At 44.7% G+C, this 19,708-nt stretch overlaps 1 protein-coding gene across 4 annotated transcripts; it reads left to right on the top strand.

Annotated features, from left to right (window-relative positions):
- Positions 1-1,376: 1,376 nt before the first annotated feature.
- On the top strand, positions 1,377-17,877 carry XAF1 (XIAP associated factor 1). Of its 4 annotated transcripts, none has more exons than XM_068415779.1 (8): positions 1,377-1,460; positions 2,525-2,660; positions 2,925-2,981; positions 3,772-4,024; positions 5,041-5,108; positions 5,381-5,731; positions 6,229-6,298; positions 17,825-17,877. In XM_068415779.1, the coding sequence occupies exons 1-8, from the start codon at positions 1,429-1,431 to the stop codon at positions 17,839-17,841; spliced, it is 984 nt and encodes a 327-aa protein (XP_068271880.1). In that variant the 5' UTR covers positions 1,377-1,428; the 3' UTR covers positions 17,842-17,877. The 4 variants fall into 4 exon arrangements, with proteins under 4 accessions (XP_068271880.1, XP_068271881.1, XP_068271878.1 ...); XM_068415780.1 differs by lacking the exon at positions 17,825-17,877 and adding an exon at positions 7,241-7,458; XM_068415777.1 differs by lacking the exon at positions 17,825-17,877 and having other exon boundaries at positions 6,229-7,458.
- Positions 17,878-19,708: the final 1,831 nt, after the last annotated feature.

Genomic DNA, 19,708 nt, shown 5'->3' with positions numbered 1-19,708 from the left:
CCAGCGACAGGCAGGACCTGCTGCACATAGTGCTGTCGGTCAGTCCCGGCCATGACAGGGTATCACCAGGGAGAAAAGGCAAAGCTGGTTAGTGCAGGCTGGAGGTTTCACCTTGCACATACTTAGATAACCTGCAGTGGTCCAAGGGTCACTGAGGAAACACTGGGATCTGGGAGTCTGCTGGGGCAAGGCTGAGGAGCCATGTTGTGGGGCTTGGTGAGGTGGGGCTGGAGGACCAATGCTGGGTTTCTCCCCCATGGTGATGGTGGGCAAATATTTCCTCTCCTCTAGCTGGCTGTTTTTGTCTGAATGGGACAGCATTGCCCTAGGGAGGCCAAGGTGGGTTTGTGAAGCTGGATACTACCGTGACCACCACTCCTCACTGCAAACCAGCCCTGTGGCCCCTCAGCCTGGACGGGCTGAGAGAACAATGGCTGTCCTAACATCAGCTGGGCAAGGGCTGCGGCAGAGAGGGCACCAGCCATGGTGGGGCGCAGGGCAGCTGCCAGCAGAGCCCGCTGCCCGAAGACAGCCCTCCTGGGCTTGGGCCGCAGCGCTGGAGGGTTTGTTTCATGGTGTTTCCTCTCCCTCTCTGATGACTCCTGCCCAGACGGCGACCTGGTAGACCGAAATGTTATGGTTATCCTGCCAGGTGCTGGGCAGGAAGGGGCGATGGGGCCTGAGGGCTCCCCACAGCCATTGCCACTCCAGGCGTGGAGGGGAGATGGTGGCCGGAGGGCTCCCTGCGGCCCTCCTGGGGAAGCAGTGACGAAGACAGTGTCCAGCTGCCTCTCATGTCCCTGAGGTGCTGGCGGGTGGGCGGCCTGCCACAGCCTGCTGCCTCCCTCCTCGGGGAGCCACGGGCTCGCTCAGCTCCTCGGCAGGTGTCTGCAGTGGGCGGGAGAGTGTGGATGTGGAATCACAGAATCATGTAATCATAGAATCGGAATAGTTTGGGTTGGAAGAGACCTTCAAAGGTCATCTAGTCCAAACCCCCTGCAATGAGCAGGGACATCTTCAACTAGATTGGGTTGCTCAGAGCCCCATCCAAACTGACATGCCCGGGTGTTGGTGGGTAGAGGCTGGCCAGGGCAGCCAGTCCTGCTGCAGGGGGTAGAGGAACACCTCTGCCCCCGACTGCTTCAGCAGCTCCGGGCGGCAGCCCTGCCTGATGCATAAACCAGGGACTGTAAACTAAACTTATTTGGGAAAGAAGGAAGCTGACACCCCGTAGTCCTCTAAGGACTATGTGGAACTCGCACTGAAAACTAATACTTGTCTGGCAACGCTGCTGCTTCTCCTTTAAAGAATTTTTGGCTAAGCAGCTGTTCGGGGTGGAGTTATTGCAACAGAGGCTTTCAGTTTCGTTTCTTTTTTTCCTCTCGGCTCTTACAAGAAAGGATATCCAGCAGAATAAAAAGAAAAATCATGACAGAAGAGAGCAGGTTCTGCGAAAATTGGTAAGAGATCTTTCTCCCTCTCCACCCCTACAAAGTGTGGGGATTTCAAGAGTTTTCTAGGATTTTCCTTAATGTTATCTAGGTCTCCTGTAACAGGGGAAAAAGAGGAAGAACCACACAACAGGAGGGGTGTACGCTAGCCATTGAGTAGTAAACAAAAATATTTTGTATGTGTTTTCACGTTTCCAGGTTGCTGCTTTCTTGCTACTCTGTGGTGGAGAGGTCTCTTCTATAGCTGTCTCCTATGCTGCATGTTCTCTTTTTATGTAATATCACTGTGGGCAGTTTTGCAGTATCTGGCAGAGGAGTCAGTGCATGGACCATGCCAAACTCAGCAGCTGCCTCAGTTTCCCCCCATGGCTGATGTTTCTCTCTGTTGCTATATTTGCAGTTAAGTGATAAAATATTCATTTTTTCAGGGTAATTGGTCATGTCTCATAGAATGCAAGGCTGAAAGGGCCATGAGGATAGCGTAACTTGGTGTGTCTCAGCTAGTAGCTAGGCCATTGGGCAAATTAGATGAAAGAAGACTGTGAGGCACTGCAATTAAAAAAAACAGTCAAACTTAGAAAGGTTCAACATGAGCTTAGCCTCAATTTTATTTGGTCACAAAGGAAAACCAATGCTTAGCCTTGCACAAAGAGTGCCTGCGCATTATGTTCTAAAAGGTTGTAGGGGATGCTTTGAATAAAGCTGTTGCGGCACACTGATCAGACTCCTTGGGAGACCTGCTTTGCCTAAAACTTACGATAAATGCCTCTAACCAATTCCTAGGAACTCTGGTGACAGTGTTGGGCATAGGTATGCCTGTGGGAGGTGGTGAGTGATAGCATTTGCTTCACTTGTTCCCCCCTTCCGCCTTTCCTTCAAGTATTAAACTGTCTTTATCTCAACCTACAAATTTTCTTACTTCTATTCTTCCTATTTCCCCCGCCCCGTCCCACTGTGTGTGTGGTAGGGTGGTGGTGAGTGAGCAGCTGTGTGGGTGCTTGGCTGCTGGTCAGGGTCAACCCACCACACCAGTTCATTTACTCTTCTCTCTTTCCCATTTATGTGCTTGGTAGTAAACGAGATGTGTCTGCTGCCAATTTCTCCCTCCATGAGGCCCACTGCTTGCGGTTTCTCACACTCTGTCCAGAATGTGATGAACCAGTTGCTGAAAAGGATATGAAAGACCATCAAACAGAAGCACACAAGCAGGTGAGGAATGCTACCCGTTCTTTAGGGTTTTCTTGCAAATAGCAAAAAGCTCTGCCTTTGCATAATCATCAGATAGCTGTTTTCCTCAAAATCTCATCAACACATCTCAGGCCTGACAGAGAAACAAAAATTCACCAACAGCTTGTTGATGATGGGGATGAAAATGACAGGAAGACATCTCAGCAGCTTGAAGTTGTATTGACATATGAAAGCACTAATCATCCTCCTATGCTCCCAATGAGCTGCTGTATGTTTTGCTTGCAGGTCAGATGTAATCTTTGTCAACGAAGCATGCAGCAATACCAGCTGGAGCATCATGAGGTAAGTATGGAGTGCAGTACTTTTTACCTTCTAGGCCGACCCCTTTGACCAGCCACCAAGAGTCACACTAATGGGTTCAACAGCAAAAACATGTAAATCCCTGACTCCTATCCTGGACCATCAAGAAACTTAAACCTCTCAACAGTTGCAGTGTTTTGGCATATCTTTTCTCCCTTGTAAACAAGTATATCCCATGGTGGTTGCCCATGCAGTTGTGTTGGGACAGTCTGTTCCAGGAGATAATCTATTAATTTCTCATCCTTGGCACCTCAAGCTGATGTTCTTTGGGGGCTTCTCAAAGACATTTCTGTCCTGCCCCCACACTCATATTACCTGCTTTTCCAAAGGGGTGGTTATACAAAGCGAGAGTCATGGAAACAGGTAAGGAGGAAATACACAAAAGAATTGGCAAGGGCTGGGAAGTGAAAGCAGCCTGTCCATGCTAGCTGTAGTCTACCCATTTCAAGGAACCTAAGCAGTGAAGACACAGCAGGCTTCCTCTGGTGGTGGTAGCTGAATTATTGGAATTTTCTAGGTGGGCTCGTGCTCTGTTGCTAACCTGTACTAATGCAGAACATCTTCACTGCTATTGGTTCCCATTTTGCCTTATATTGCCAAAATCACCCGAAATTAAAGATAGCCTAGAACTCCTAATACAGCTAAGCCTGCATTTGGTTGTGTAGATACCCCTTAAGGAGGGCATTCTTAAACAGTCACTCATTGCTCTCACCCAATGCCCTCTTTTAGTATTGATAGAAAATTTGCAGTAATTTCCTCTATTCGTGTGCAGACCAAGGAATGCCACAAACGAGCAATGAAATGCAAGATCTGTGAGCTTGAAATGCCCTTCAACAAGCTGCAGGAACACCTGAACACCTGTGCCAGCAGAACAGAGCAGTGTTGGGAGTGTAACAAATACGTCATGTACAAAGACCTGAACAAACACAAAGATATTTGTCCGAACGGTGGCCTGCCCTATCATAAGGATGTGAACTTTCAAACCAGTGAAGCATCCACTAATGCAGCATTTATTTACCCCACTGGTAAGCAAAATTCCTTGTTGTCATGGACTGAGTCAACTCTGTTAAATCTCAATGAAAATTCTCTTGCCTTTAGAGGACTGGAGGGCATAGCCTCAAGCTGCACGAGGGGAGGTTCAGGTTAGACATTAGGAAACATTTCCTCACAGAAAGGGTTATTAGGCATTGGAACGGGCTACCCAGGGAGGTGGTGGAGTCACCATCCCTGGAGGTGTTTAAGAGAAGACTAGATGTGGCACTTAGTGCCCTGGTCTAGTTGACACAGTGGTGTCAGGTCAAAGGTTGGACTTGATGATCCCAGAGGTCTCTTCCAACCAGGCTGATTCTGTGATTCTCTGCAATTCTCAGTAATCCAGGCTGGAAGGGATTGTTGTTTAACCAACCACAGTGAAAGGGCCAAGTGTTGCTTTCTATTATGCTGGTTGTTGTAAAGCCAGAGTGGTTCCACTGACTAGTAGCTCATTGGCCATGTTCTTTTAGGTCTCCCTTGTTTCCTGGAAGTGAAATTCCTTCTGTCAGAAAATAAGTGGAACTTCTTCCTATTTCTATTTGTCGCACAACAGAAAATATGATTTAGAATTTCCTCCTACTTCGTATATAAAGCCAGCAAAGCACACCTTGATTTCTTGAAGTTGAGAGAAGCTTTATTAGGCCTAAGCTATTGGACAGAGTATGTCAAGACAAAAAATTCATGAGTCCTGTCAATGATTCCAAAAAGAACAGGCATCAGTAGGTGCAGTGGTTGGCAAAATAAACTATAGAGAGCAAAACCCTCTAGCAACAGAATCAGGCCAGAGTAGGAGTGGGATTCCAATACCCTGAAGTTTGCGAGAAGGGATGGTGGATTGGTTTTGAGTGGTGCCAAAAGCAAAATGTAGTCACAGCTCTAACTCCTTCTTGGCCAGTGGAACCAGCATTCTGTGTTTCTCTAGAACCAGTGACCATAAGTGGATCTGAGCAGCCTGTCTAGATGACTAGTTTCACTACTGTGTTTCTCTCAATTTTTTTTCCTTCTGAAGGTACTGGTGGCAATCTTTGTCAGAACTGCAATAAGTCCTTCCCAGATGACCAGTACTCCCAACATCTGGTAAGCACATTTGAAACGGAACGAGAGAATGGTCTGTGCTTAATTTCCAGCCAGGTTATTTCTCTGAAAATCTATATATTAGGTAAGAAAGGGCAGCGTGTCTTGGCTCTTCAAACTATAGTTTCATGATACAGTGTATTCAGCTGAAGCATCACTGTGAGGTAGTATCCACTGTCCCTCCCCATGACTCACATCTGTCGCAATTTACAACATACCACACAGTTGGGTGTAATGCCAATCTTCACCTCATTATGCATGCTCTCTTTTAACAGGATAAATGCAGTGCAGCCCATAAGCTGACAAAAGTTCTTGCTGGCCAGTCAACTTCAAAACTTAGCAGTGATCCACCACAGTCTTCTTCCTCCCTGGCTCCCTCTTCCTGCTCTGAGAATGCAATGGCGTGGAAAGATGTTCGTCCCAAAGGGAAAGAAAGGGATCAGCCATTGACCTCCAAAACCTCGCTTAAACCCTCAAAGACCAAAAAGATTGGCTTTCCCTCTCCCACAAGAGGCAGCCGCTCCACATCACGTCAAGCTCTTAAAGACACACAGTCTTTTGATGTGTTGGTGACCTGTGCCCATTGCAACATTCTTCTACCACTTCCAACCCTTCGGAAACATGAGGTGAGAAGTGATACATTGGACTTAGCCTCCTACATGCAAGGGGCCATACCTTCAGAGTCACTACTTACCTCCACACTGCCTGGGGTCCCAGTGCCCATTTCTGGATTCCGTAGTGTCTTGAAATGCTGGTCATAGGTACACTCTCTCTACAGAGTGTGGAAATTGTTAATTCCATTGACTATTTATGCTCACATCTACACAAACAAGATCCATTGCCTATAGTCTGCTTGAGTTTTAGGAAAGTAACAACCATGACTCAAGCCATTAATTTTAAGCTCAAATCCTGGAAAGTCTTCAGCAACTGTCCTTATTTGCTGAAGGCTGATATTGTTCCTGCTAAGCAAATAGTATGATTATATCTCAGCTGCATCAGAGATGAAGCTCTAGATAATTTTCCATCCCAACAAAGGGGCCCAGTTGCCTCCCTACTGAATATGATTGCATGTTGAATATAATGTTAAATTCTCCTCTAATATGACTGTTACTTATTTTTCAAGATCAAATGTCTACGTTTGACATCTCTGAAAAATGCTAGGATGAAACAAAAATCAAGCCATGGAGAAAAAGGTACTGCAGAATTTCAGAAATTTAAAATAGAATTCATCATTCAGGATTATTCTACATTGGGTTAATAGGAACAATGGGATATTTTGCAGAGGAAGTGCATCTAGAAATGCCAATACTCAGAATATCGCAAAGCTCTTTAGATTCCAACACACAGTGGGTTCCCATGAGGTTGCACTAACCAAGCATTGCTTCAGAGCCAGTATATTTTGACTCTCTTGACTCAGAGTAACACATATTGTGCCTCTCAAATTATGCTACTATGAACAGTGCAGTACCTTCCCTACTGTAAGCAGAGATCAGCATAAAAGATTTCACAGAACAGATGTTCTGTCACAGGTCTGTCTGTTCCAACACTGAATGGAGACTTAAAGAATAGTTGCAGAAGACAAGAAGTAAAACTTTTTTTTCCCCATTGTAAAAATTGCATATTCGGTAGAAGCACGGATATAATTATGTCAGACAATACCTCCAGTTGGGCTTGCACTGATCTATAGGCAATAAGTAAGTCTCTTCCGTTACCCTGTCCCAGACAGGCTGTGAGTGTTAACATTTCTCTCTTTGCTAACATACGCCTCTGCTTTTCGGTTCCTAAGCAGTGTAATTTCCTCTCAGTCCAATTAATTAAGTGAAACTGAAAGTAGTTGTTCTCAATCTGTCCTTTTTCTACTTGGCTCAGTAAATGAGGTATTACTTCTCCCTGTAAAACTTTCCTCTCCTGGTAAATTAAAGAGAGAGAGCGTCAAAGTGAGAAATAAGGGGATTGTCTAGTTTTGAATTACAGGACTCTAGTCTTGAAATAAAAGTAAGTATATGGTAATTACGCAGATTATTTGACTTGCATTGTGGGTTTTTTTATATTGTTCAACTGAGTGATGACATAGGAAGGCTGTAAAGCTCAAACTTTAAAAATACTCATAACTGGGCTATTTTTTTGTTTTACAGAAGACTCTTTCTAGAGCACGCATTATTAAATCTGGAAATAGAGGCATGTCTTCAGATTGAAACTTCAGCTCAGCTTTGGCAAAAGACACAGAAAGTGCGATAGCTTTATTGACAATAAAAGTGACTTGCTGCTCTGGATCAAGAACAGAGAGTGACTCAGATTTTTATTCCTTATCAAGAGAGGCATTTAAAGGGTTTCACCAGAAAACTGTAAAAGTGACGGGGGCTCAACAGCTATTCTCATTTCGAATATTTCTGTGTAAGCTTGCCCTAGGAATATACTTTTTCCCTCCGCTTCAGCAAGGAGAGGAGCTAATTTAAAAATGTTTGTTCTGGGAGAGAGGAGGAAATAAGGAATTAGGAATTCCTTGTCGTGTTGAGTGCCACCAGTTCCCCTTGCGCTCACTGAGAGCTGAGACCTTAGTGTTTTTCAGAGCATGGCCCAGTGAAATCAAAAAACTTTTAAATCCTGCTCTCCTTCACTTCAGTGAACCACTGGACCTAGGGCTAGCACAAACAGCTTAGTCTCGGACCATTGCAGACACATCCAAGGATAACTCAGAATCCCAGAATAAATCAGGTTGGAAGAGCCCTCTGGGCTCATCGAGTCCAACCATTGCCCTGACACCACCATGGCAACTAGACCAGGGCACTAAGTGCCATGTCCAGTCTTTTCTTAAACCCCCCCAGAGATGGTGACTCCACCACCTCCCGGGGCAGCCCCTTCCAATGTCTAATGACCCTTTCTGAGAAGGAATGCTTCTGGCGAAGCTTGAGGCTGTGTCCTCTTGTCCTATCACTAGTTGCCTGGGAGAAGAGGCCAACTCCCACCCCGCTACAACCTCCCTTCAGGTAGTTGTAGACTGCAATAAGGTCACCTCCGAGCTTCCTCTTCTCCAGGCTAAACAACTCCAGCTCCCTCAGCTGTTCCCTCCAGACCCTTCACCAGCTTGGTCGCTCTCCTCTGGACTTGCTCCAACATGTCTGTCCCAGGTGTTTTGCTGATTAGTGTCTAGTGAATTGCATTTGAAAACTTGCAGGAGTACTCCGACCACATTTAAGAAGGGATTTTCAAACACAGTCTAAGACAGTGCTCCCACTGGGGTTTATTTTAAGCTTTTAAAAAATTGTTCTGAACTTCTAGTAAGCAGGTCTAACATTGAACATGGTGCTATGAAACAGAATTTTCTGTATTTGGAGGCAGAGGAAAGGGCTGTGAAAGCATGTCCATTAAAGCCATATCACTGTGCATAAATTTATCCTCTTTTATTCTTCACTCATTAGATTGTCACATAGTTTAGTATTCTTATTGTTCTTTGATACACATCACAGCAATGGACTTGATGGATCTCCACACAAGCAGAAGGTCTCTCACTCTGTTGTGTATTTTGGAGTCTGTACAGGTTCCAGCAAAGCCGGACTTATCAGACCTCCAAGGAAGTCTTTCTTTATTGTTCTTTGAAGTCTGTTCGAAGAGGGCTGGTAAACATAACATGCTCTGAAGAGGGTCCACAGTAAATGAATAAAACAAGTTTGGAGACAAAACTGGGCAAGCTCCACAATCCAAGTCTTCATACAGAAGAAGACATGAAAACATTTTCATCCCTTTTGAAAAGGAACTTTGAAAACTTTGCTTCCTCAATACCAAGGAAGATACTTTGCACCTAGAAATAGCCCAGTTTACCAGCCAGGGCAACGAATGGGCAGGAACAGGCAGGTAAGGGGATGGTGCTCGCACCAGCCCTGTTATCACAGGACAGGTGCAGACTAATGCCACGCTCCAACACGGGTTAGCCTGACAGCACCGGCAGCCGTGGGATCACATCTTGAACTGCGAGACAGGAACCAAAGTGGCTGTGTCTGAAAAGTGTCACAAAACTTACATTAGCGCACGAGGCCAGCTTTATCCTTACAACCCTTTTTTTGGGGGGGGGGGGGGGGGGGGCGGTGCGTGGGGAGAGGGCCTAGCTCATTAAAGAAGCGGCATTTCTTCTCTAAGCAGCACAGCAGGGGTTATTTCGGAAAGCTGTGCTGCGGTGTCATCGTGTGGCTGCTGGTGGTACTGGCATGAGCACAACCGCATCGTGGCTGGGGGCCGTGTCCCTCCTGCCCCAGGCTGCACAGCAGCACTTCGCGGTGGCTATGTCGCTCCGAGGCTACGCAGACTTTGGCACTGCTACCATGCAGTAATCAGTAACTCCAGGCTCCCAGCTAAGTTAAAGGCAACAGCATCTGGATAAAGAGACCAGCAAGCCAAGTGTCCAAGGACTGGAGCACTCCGAAAGTCTTCCTCTGGCATGCTCTTTTTTTTAATAGAGAGCCTGAGACACGTTTGGACATTTGGGTAGCTAAACAAGCGCAGAGCCCCATTGTTGTTGGGGCTGTGAAAGGGCTGCCAAGGGGCAGCTGGTTACAGCTAGCAACAGCTTTCAGGGCTGGCACCTTTCTTGTAGGAGCAATCCGCAGACATTCGCATTTTGGAACTGGGCTCTCGGCTCTTTTTTTTATAGAGAGCGCCTGAGGCAAGTCTGGACTTTTAGGATGTTGTGCAGATATGGGAGCTAGCTGCTAGGAGTTTGTCTCCAGAAGAAGAGAGCCACTTGTGAGCCCCCAGAAAATATGAGCCAACTGAAAATCTCTCTCTGAAGGATCTTGAAAACACGTGAAAACAACCTGATGCCTTCCTTCTCCCAAGGTGAGGAAATGGCTGTTACAGCTACATCAAATGCTACCCTGGTCCTGGAGGTGCTGTGCTTACCCTGTCCAGCAAGGTGACCCCTGTTCCCAAGCTCTGTGAGCTCTGTGAGGACTAAACAAGGCTATTCATTTGTGCAGAATGACCTCTTTCTAAACTGATGAGCTCTAGAGGGAGGGTAAAGGACCTGTTCATTTGCAGAGACAAAGGACTGTGTGAGAGCAGCAGTGGCCTACACTTATTGCACATCTGAGGTCTGAAGGTCCTTAAGGGATATGGATAGGGTAGCACAAATACAAGGGTGAGAAGCAAGCTTTGTAATCCAGTTTGGTGTGGAAGTGGAAATAGCTTTGGTCACTAGATGGCAATAAAGAATCAACGTGCTCTTTTCTGTTCATCAGGGAAAGTTTGTAAGAGCTTGGCCTAGATTTGCCCTGGGGGAAGGAACTGGAAGATACTAGAGAAACCATGAAAATAAGTGTGCAATCATTCTGCTTGGTAATGAGGATTTGTTTTGTTATTGTCTGTTTCTTAAAAAAAAATAGATAGGTTGTATCTACCAAGCAGAAAATGATTATCAGATTAAAAGTATAATTCTGAGTAAGAAAAGAAAGCTCAGCCTCACCAGGACACCAGGACAGGTACTCAGAGAATACAGCATCGTACTCCTGAAACACCGCTGATGTTTCAAATCCACTGGGGTTTCACCGTTTTAGCCTGAAGCTTAAGACACATTTTTAAGACACAGGTGTGCTGGGGAAGCTGGTCCTGGCTAGGCTGAGCTGTGGCCCTGGCATTACCCTGCAGAGATGGGGATGTATAAAAGGGGTGAGAGGGCACCATGTTTCCTTGGCATTGCTGGAGGGAGGAGGCTTGTTGAGCAGGTATGATCCATGCTCAGGGGAGGGCTGCTGGGGTTGCTAGCGTGGAGCAGGCTGGAAGCTTTCAGACTGAAGAGTTACAGGAAAATGCAAAGCAGTCTTAGGGACTAGATGATCTCTGCTGCCTCTCTGTCTCAGCTTCTCTTTCTATGATGTGTGCTATCAGAGATTTATTGCCACAGGTGTGTGAACGGACTTGTTTCTAGTAGTCCATTTGCTGTGCCAAAAAACTTTTTCTAGCAAATGCAATGGAAGTTTCATCTCTTCTTGATTCTTAGAGTTTGTTCTGCCTTTACTAGCCAGAAGTTACTTATCCCTAAGGCTCGAACTTCTTGAAAGTTGATTGTCATTGTAACAGGTCAGATCACGCTACCCCCAGGGAACTTTCCACAGAAGTAACTTGCCTGTTGTGCAGAGCTTGGAGCCCAGTGCCAGCACTATCAACATATTAAAGATGCTTTTCAGGAATAGGGAATGAATATACTTTTCATAACGACTTGCAAATGTGAAGAGCTGGTGTGGGTGTTAGAGAAAACATTGAGCAGAGGTGAAGGTGAGGAGTGAAAATTGCTCTTTTAAAAGTAACTTGTGATCATTGGTAAGAGTGGCTGGTACAGAGATCAGTCCTGAGCTAGTTCTCATCTTGAGCTGCTCTGCAGAGATAGTTGTGGCTGCATAGAGATTGTCTTGAAGCAACACTGAAATAAATGCTTTTCTTTTGTTCCTTCTTTTTTTGAAAAGCTTCACAAAAAGGGGTCTCTGGATAATGCAGCACCTGTTTATTAATCGCCTGGGATGGCCTTGCTCTGTGATGGGGCCATCCCAGGTGCTACTTTATGCATCAAAGAAAGCAAGTTGTTCAAACTGGTTTGCTAACACAGGAACAACATAACATCAGGAGAGGATTGTTTAATCTCAGGTTTTTCAGACAGCTGTAAATCGAAGGGCAAAAATCATTCTCTTTAAGCAGATTTTCCAAAACTTCACTGAGGAAGGGTGTGTAGAATACTTTTCCAAAATCTGTTTCGGAAGACACTTTATTTTAAATACCAGTTAGACTTCCTTAAATGACTTTCTCAATCACTGATGCATACTGAAAATTTTCTGAGATATCAAAACCTTTAGGCATGTATTTCCAGTCTGGAGAGGGCAATGAAATGTGACAAAATAGGATTTTAAACTGAGTTGACTACGTGTTTTTTTTCTTGCAATACCAAGCAGATAAATGTAAACACACATAACACATAAAAATGAATCCCATATTGAAAATTTTGTGGGAGAAACAACAAACTGCACTAAAAATTGATGAATGGCAAATATATATTTTTAAGCATTTATTTTTATGGCATTAACAAATAGAAAAATATATGGAAGTATGCAAATAATTTCCTAAAGACATTAAAAGGTTGCTCATCCTTCATGGAGACTTTGTGTGTCAGTATTGTGGACATTATTAAAGCACATATAACATGGCTGGTAGAAACACTGGAAACAGATTTAATTCTTCAAAAGCCTGAGCTTTCACTGTATTTCCCTATGACCTTACTCAGAGCATTTTACAGGAACTAGCTTCTCATGCTTTTTGATGAACATTCTGGCAGTGGGTTTTATTTGAGTGTATTTGCATCTTATGCTGCAAGAGCAGGCCTTGACAGCATGTTTTTTCCATTTTGGTGGGTTTTTTTTGGCAGGGGAGGGACACAGGAGTGTTCTCTGCCACTTTCTAAAATCCAGAATGAAACTGGTGAAAAATAGTCATGACTCAGTTCCAGATTTGAAACCTGGAGCATGGAGAAATGGCCTAAATCTCCAGAAGATTGCTTTGAAGTCTTGTTTTTAAGTCTCTCCCCATTTCCCAGGTATTTAAAACTGTAGAGACAGAGATGCACAGAGAGAGGGAACTGGTAGGAACACAAGAGCTGATGCTGGTCCTTGATTTCAGAACTGATCTAAATTACTTTGATCTCTGCAAGCAAACCTGCTTCACAGATATCTGCAAGTACTGCTGCCATCCTGTACACTGCAATTAGAAGCTACAACTATGATGCCACTTCAGCTTTGTAGTTTGCCCTTTTAATTTTGTCTGTTGCTATGGTAGCAACAAATGATTGCAATCACCGTTGTTTATATTGCAATCCCAGTTGCATCAATAGAGATCTTGGAAACTAAACAATAAAAATCTGACTTAACTGTATACTGCATTTGTTGTTGTATATAATGCGTTGTTCACAATAATCAGGATTCATCAAAATCTTTTGTTACTCAAGCATTTGGAAAATTCCTTTAACTAAAGGGCTGTCAAATGGTGATTTATTTTCAATACATACTTACCCAGTGCTCTTCATGCAGCTGGACAATATTTCTTTTTAACTATTTCCTGAGTATGACCTTGAGAACAATTATTTTAATAGCCTTTCTAGTTTTGAAGAAAGGCTACTCTTTTTTTTTTTTACCTTGTACTAATCATAGTAGTATCTTAGGTCTAAAATAATACATCTTCAAAAAGATAATTGTCTTGTCTATTTAGATTATACAGGCTTTTTGAGGAAGGATTGTCTGTCTTTTGTGCAAAGGCTTGTATAAAGGAACTTCTATGAGCTGCAACATTAATAAACTGTAATGAGAATTTCTGATTTTGAACATTACCTGCTGAGCTTTGAAGAAGTTGTGGACAATAGAGGAGAGCTGGAGTGGGCACAGGAGCCTGTCCAGTGCCCTGAGGGGATTAGCGGTGGGCAGCCGGAGCAGAGAAGCTGTTAATGCTGCATGCGCCCAACGTCGGTACCGCACGGCCTCGGGGTTCGCTTTGGGGACCTCGGCACTGCCATTCCGAAGGAATTCAGCTAATATGGTAGCAAAACAGCGTGAAATCCTGCTTTCCTGAAGTTTAGGGTCTTTTTGCTGTTGATTTCAGTTGGGAGAGGATCATTCGTTCTGGCTCCTTCAGCTGGGGAGGCGAGGAGGCCGGAGACGAGGAGGCCAGAGGCCGGAGATCAGGAGGCCGGAGGCCGGAGACGAGGAGGCCGGAGGCCGGAGGCAGGAGGCCGGAGGCAGGAGGCCTCAGGCTCACATCTCTGTTGCAGCCACTGCTGGGATGGAGCATCGCCTCCTGCTTCTGTCCTCAGCAACTGGCCAGAGCAGGACGTGCAGGCTGTGGGTTTTGTTTTCTGTGTGGGTGAGCTCTGGTACCTGCTCTTCCTTGCACGCAGACCTGCGGCCGCTCTCTTTGGGTGTCTGGTGCCCAGACACAGCAGTCGCTGGGGCTGACGCCGCTCCCCGCCCTGGAAAGGCCGAGGCTCATCTGTTGGGTGGCGCAGCCTTTCTTGCAGAAAGTTGCATCTAAGCTGTCTAAACAGGAGGCCAGTAAGGCAATTTGCTGTTTAAATGACCCAATGCACATTTGGGCATATTGGAGAAAAAAGCCATTTCCTAGTGACTAAATCTCATTAAAAAAGGCAATTTTCCAATCAATTACAATGCAATTTAGCTGCTGTTTAATTATCAAAAAGAAGCTATTTTGTTCTCTGTTTCTATATTTGTGAACCATGCTTTAACATCTCATCTTCAGAGTAGCTGTTTGAAGGAATGTGACTGCTCTATTAATGCAATTATATTAAAGTTAAAATTTTCAGTTCAATGTATGGTATTAGTTCAAGGAAATATTGTTTGCACAAAAGCTTTTGAAATAGGGGATTCATTGCTTTCTACAAAAGCTTGAATCTTTATTGTTATTTTCATGCACTATAAAAATTGTATTATCTTATGTAGGTCTTATTAGAGAAGCATTCTTTCTTTTTTTTTTTTTTTTTAAATCCTGTGCAAGAATTTCAGTCCAGGAAACATGAGGGGTATGAGACCCCTCAGCTTCCATCAGCCAGGGGGGTAGGGCCACGTCCCTGAAGAAAGTGCTGGCAGTGCCCGTGTGCCGTAACCTGCCCTGGCTGTGACAGGCACTGAGTGGTCACCTCTTCTTGGGCTGTAGCTGGGCACCTTGCTCTGTTCCTGTGTGCGATTGGCCTTGTTTTATACAGTGGGCAAGCTGACGGAGGGCCCAGAGGTGCTCATCTTCCTCTGAGGCAGTGAGCGTTAGGAGGCTGCAGGACAGTGGGAAGCCAGGCATGAATGTCAGAAACGTTTCCGAGAAACCCCTGCGAGGTGGCTGATGAGCCTTAACTTGAAACTAATCCAGTGGAGTCACAGCCCAAAAGGGGCTTTCAGTTTTTTGATTACAAGGACCCAAGTGATGTGCTCCCTGGGCTAGGGGACAGTGGGGTCGGGTCCACCTCACAGGCACCTGGACCACCCTCGCTGTGCCTGAGGAGCTACCTGCGGAAAGGTGGACCTGTGCCAGATGCAGTTCTCGCAGAGCCGAGTCCTGGGCACGGTGGTGCTCAGAGGATCGCCAGGGAGGGAAGGATCTGCAAAAAGGACTTTGGAAATGTCCTTTAAAACTGGAGGGGGGGGAATCTGCTCAGAACAAATCCCTGCAAAACTTTATAACCTTTCTTGGCAGCTGAACAAAAGCTATTACACTCTAGTGGTTACTGTATATTACAAAGGTTATTTCCAAACACTTGGCTAGCACCCGGGGAGAAAATATATGCCTTGTGGTTGACTAGCATCCGAGTGCTTCCCTTTAGAGGATGTATGGTTCTAGTGTAATGAATACAGCAATCATCAGATGCTGTGAGAAAAGGACAAATATTATTGTTGTGATTAAACTGTGAAGGTTAAATGAATCATTTGGGAGGGCTGAGGCGTACTGATACTAGACCTACTGGGGAACACAGAGGGAGAGCAATGCCTTTGTGAATTCTCTCCCTCTGTCTTATTCATAGTGTTTTCTTCCCCAAATAGAAGGTCTGTTTTACGCATTTTATTTTCCTACCCTTCAAAGTGAAAATGCTGCTGTTAGGCACATGTTTCTCTGAAGGGTGACATTGCCCATTTGTCCCCTTTACAGATGATGTGAAATGGTGCCGTTTTGACTGACCCAGGGCAAGGACAATGCAGCCGGGACCAGACCTGTGGCACGTTTTCAACAGGAAAGATCTGGTCAGTCCTGTTGCATGTCATCTTCTGCTGCTCAGGCCCTCACCTCTTTTGCTATCCAAGCCCAACAAAATGGGATTATGGTCTCGTTGTCACTGCGTGTTGGGTCAGCCACGTTGCAGGGTGAATGTGCCCCGGCTGCTGACGCGTTGACCTCCCGCAGGTGCCAATGGCCACCCCAGAGATGGAGATACCTCAGTGGCTGATGTGGTTTGTCTGAGCTGAGAGCCCTTGGGCTGGGCTGGAGCATGCCAGCAAAATACCTCCAGGCAGTCCCAGCTGCCCAGAAAGGCAGAGGACAGACTTCTTTCCTCTCCAAAGGAGTCTGAGAAGGCTGGACCTGGATAATGTCTCCCAGGGACAGCAAAATAATGTCACCTGAAGGTGTGTGCTACTTACTCTGTTTGTCTTATTGGGTTGCCGTTCAGCCCACATACTCAGTATGTACTGATATTTCAGGCTGCAATTTTGGCTTCCATTGGAACAAAAACTGGTGTCTCTACCTCCCCAGTGAAGAAGCACAGAAAAGCTCATTACTGGCTAGAAAGGGGAGTTTTATTTCAGATGTGCAATAGAGAAAGAAGGAAGACACTCTGTAGTGGCTTGGTGTTGGGTACTTTTATTCTGCCAGAGCTCCTGTACGTTTGTTCAGAAAAACTGAAAATGTAAGAAATTCCTCTCTCCACCTGCACGAAGACAGTAACATGTTTATGGGTTGGATTTCTAATGTGTTCTTCATCACTATCTGCTGGGTTACTTTGGGCAAAGCATTTTCTTGCTCGTTCCCCAGCTTCCTCAGCTGCAAAATGGAGGTATTGAGACTGTTTAGAGCTTAGGAATGTGTAAGTGGAAAGCCATATAAAAGAATAGCATATTGTGAGATATAAGTTTTCACCACATCATGCAGTAAGGGAGACAGAACTACTAAATGTTCTTATGTTTCCGCAGATTTCTCTGAGTTGAGGCTTATCTTTAACAGAGAAAGTGGCTACTCTACAAGCATGAGTTGCACTCCAGTGCACTGCTGTGCCTCTGGGAAGTAATTGGATTTGGTACTTACCTTCCTTTTGAGCCTTTAGGGTTACTGTCCCAGACACAGACCATTGAGGGAGGGAAACTACTTTTAATCAGACTTAATCAGATCTTAATTTCACCTGCATGCGTTAAAAATTGTTTCACTGACCATACCTTGAGGTAAATATGACAAAATGAGCTCTTAATTCTCAGTTACGCTGCTGGCAGCAGCAGGAAAACCAAAGCTTGTCTCTCATGCCCTAAGGAAAACTTCTGCATTTGCCTTACTGTGGCCAGAGCCTGTATGAGCAGGGCAGGGAAAGAAAAATCATGTTCTGAGATTGCTGGCCCACATATGCGTTCCAGACTATGCTTGAAAGAAAAGCCACTGAGGCTCTGCCTGGCTGTTTTTCAGTCTGCACTTCATCTTCTTCCGCCAGCTGGCTCCCTGATGAGTTGCAAACTGTAATCTTCAAATTAGCTGGAAAATAAGAACCACCCCCCGCCCCCTCCCAAAAAAATGAATGGAAATACAAGCAGGCTCTGTGTTTTCTGTAAATCTGATCTCTGCCATTTGGTGTCTAAAATCTGCCATGCAAGATAGTTTCCCCTTGTGTGAGAGCCATCTTGATGCCTCCTGTTACGTTTCAGCAGGTGCAATATGGGCAGAGTGCTGTTGCACTGGGCTCTTGCACTGACAAATGCCATTGTTTCAATCCCTCTTTTGCGTGTTGAACAGACTTGGACATCCCTCTCAACTTTTTTGCTATTCCCTGTTTGAGGACAGAGTTACAAACCCAGTGAAATCTTTCTTTCCTCCATGTATTAATTTTATTGCGTGTGGATGATGTTAAGAAATAGCTCAAAGACCTCAGCTCAAGCTAGGATAATTTGAGGGGCTTTATGCTTGCATTTTCTTAAACTAGTCTCCTTTTTTGGCAGCTGACAAACAGAAATGAACAAGGCTGGTGTGCAACCCTTGCAGAGGTTCCAGGCATGTTACTGTTTTTTTTATTATTAAATTTTGCACATGAATGAACGATCATCACCATTTCTTTCTTGACAGCCTGCAGTTGTATGTTGTTGTGTGATGCCTTCAGGATGGACAAGGCACATTATAGATACTCATTCTCATCCACTGGAGGATTCAGCAATAAACAAAACATCATTCAATTGGGTTATCCATGTATTCAACACCTGATATATGTAATAAGAGGGCAGGGATGGCTTGTAGCAAGCAGGGTACAGTTGCTTATTACAACTCACAGCAAAAATGACAACAAAGGTTTAGATTAGAGAGCCCACGAAAAACAGGTTTTGCTGGAACATTATAAAACTTTAGGATGCTGTTAAAGCAACTTAAAACAGAAGAAAGGGAAGTCACAACAGGAAAATAGGACAGCATTGTGTGTCTGTAATCATGTTAGCTCTAACTGTCTAATTAAGTTATAAGTTAGAATTCACTTTGGAGAGCTTGAGGCACACATCAATGCAAAGCAGCATTATTTAGTCATCACTAGCTGTTTGCAGGCAGAATAATCTGATAATAGCGAAGAACTGGTAACGATAGATTTATTGCATCTTTCACCCTATGTGCCTTCCAAGTGCTTAATTTGCAAAGTTTGCCAGTTAATACCTCCATCTGTGCTATAAAAGATTCCCTTTCTCCTCTCCAACTTTATTAACCTGGCAAGGAAATCCAAGACAGCATCCTGTATCTCAATACATAATCATTGCAGAAACAATTTTTTTCATAAAAAGAAGCATGTGACCTTCGGAGAGAGAGTTTTTGTTTTTTTTCACAGCTATTAGAGGTGATCAGAGCAGGAAAGCTGCCCTTGCTCTGTTGGCCTCTGTGTAGAGGAATTGCACGTGTTGCCTCAAAAATCACACAGCAGTTAGTCCCAGACCTCTTGAATCCTGATCCAGCCTCTAACAAAGAAGTCTGGTCTTTACATTTAAATCAGTTACAAATAAAGCTGATCAAAATCCTATTGAAATTGTGATAGAAAAAACATCTTGCTTTTTTTTTTTTTTTTAAATCTTTTTAAGCAGCTTTGGTGAGGACAGGAGCCTGTGCACCTGAATTTCGTGTCAGGAGATTTCCTTCCTTGCCTTTAACCGCAGCAGTTCCATTGTGCGGACTAGAGAACTGAGCCACCAGCATTTCCAGGAGGTTTCAGTTATTCATTATTGGTGATTTGTCCAAGAATGTGTTGGCAAGGGATTTCTTTTGGATATGTGTTTGGGGACAGATTCCCTAGCTGGCCTAAATCAATATTAATTTGCAAAAGCTGAAGAGCTGTACCTGTTCTACATTCATGGGGTTGTGGGGTTCTTTTTGTGTTTTGTTAAGGGTTGAGCATAAATTATATGCCAGTGTATGAACACCACAGTGTCCCTGTTCACAGGAAAAATTGCATTTGGGACCTGTTGTGATTGCTATTTCAAGCTGTTGGGAAATCCCCATTTCCTAAAATGAATCTTTGTGCTTGTTCTAGGGAGCGCAGAAGGTGACCTACATTCACAGCCTTATTATCAGTTCTTTGATGAAAAGGATTCCTCTGTGTGTGCAGATTTTTTACATTTTCAAGTTCTAGGTGCTCAGAAGGTAACAAGGAAATAGAGGGGAAAGGAACTCCGTGCCTGCAAACATAGAGTAAGTGATGATAAACCGCCAGAGCCAACGCCGCCTACGGCACATCGAGCCTCTTCTGTCCTCTTCCAGCATTTGCATCATCTCCACAGCACACACACCTTCGGCACCCGCGAGGCGACCGGTGCGAACGGGGAGACTGCGGCGTTAGGGTTCCTAGCTGCTCTAGG

Source organism: Nyctibius grandis, chromosome 18 (assembly GCF_013368605.1).
Source record: "Nyctibius grandis isolate bNycGra1 chromosome 18, bNycGra1.pri, whole genome shotgun sequence".
NCBI lineage: Eukaryota > Metazoa > Chordata > Aves > Nyctibiiformes > Nyctibiidae > Nyctibius > Nyctibius grandis.
This window is presented reverse-complemented; position numbering and strand designations above follow the sequence as displayed.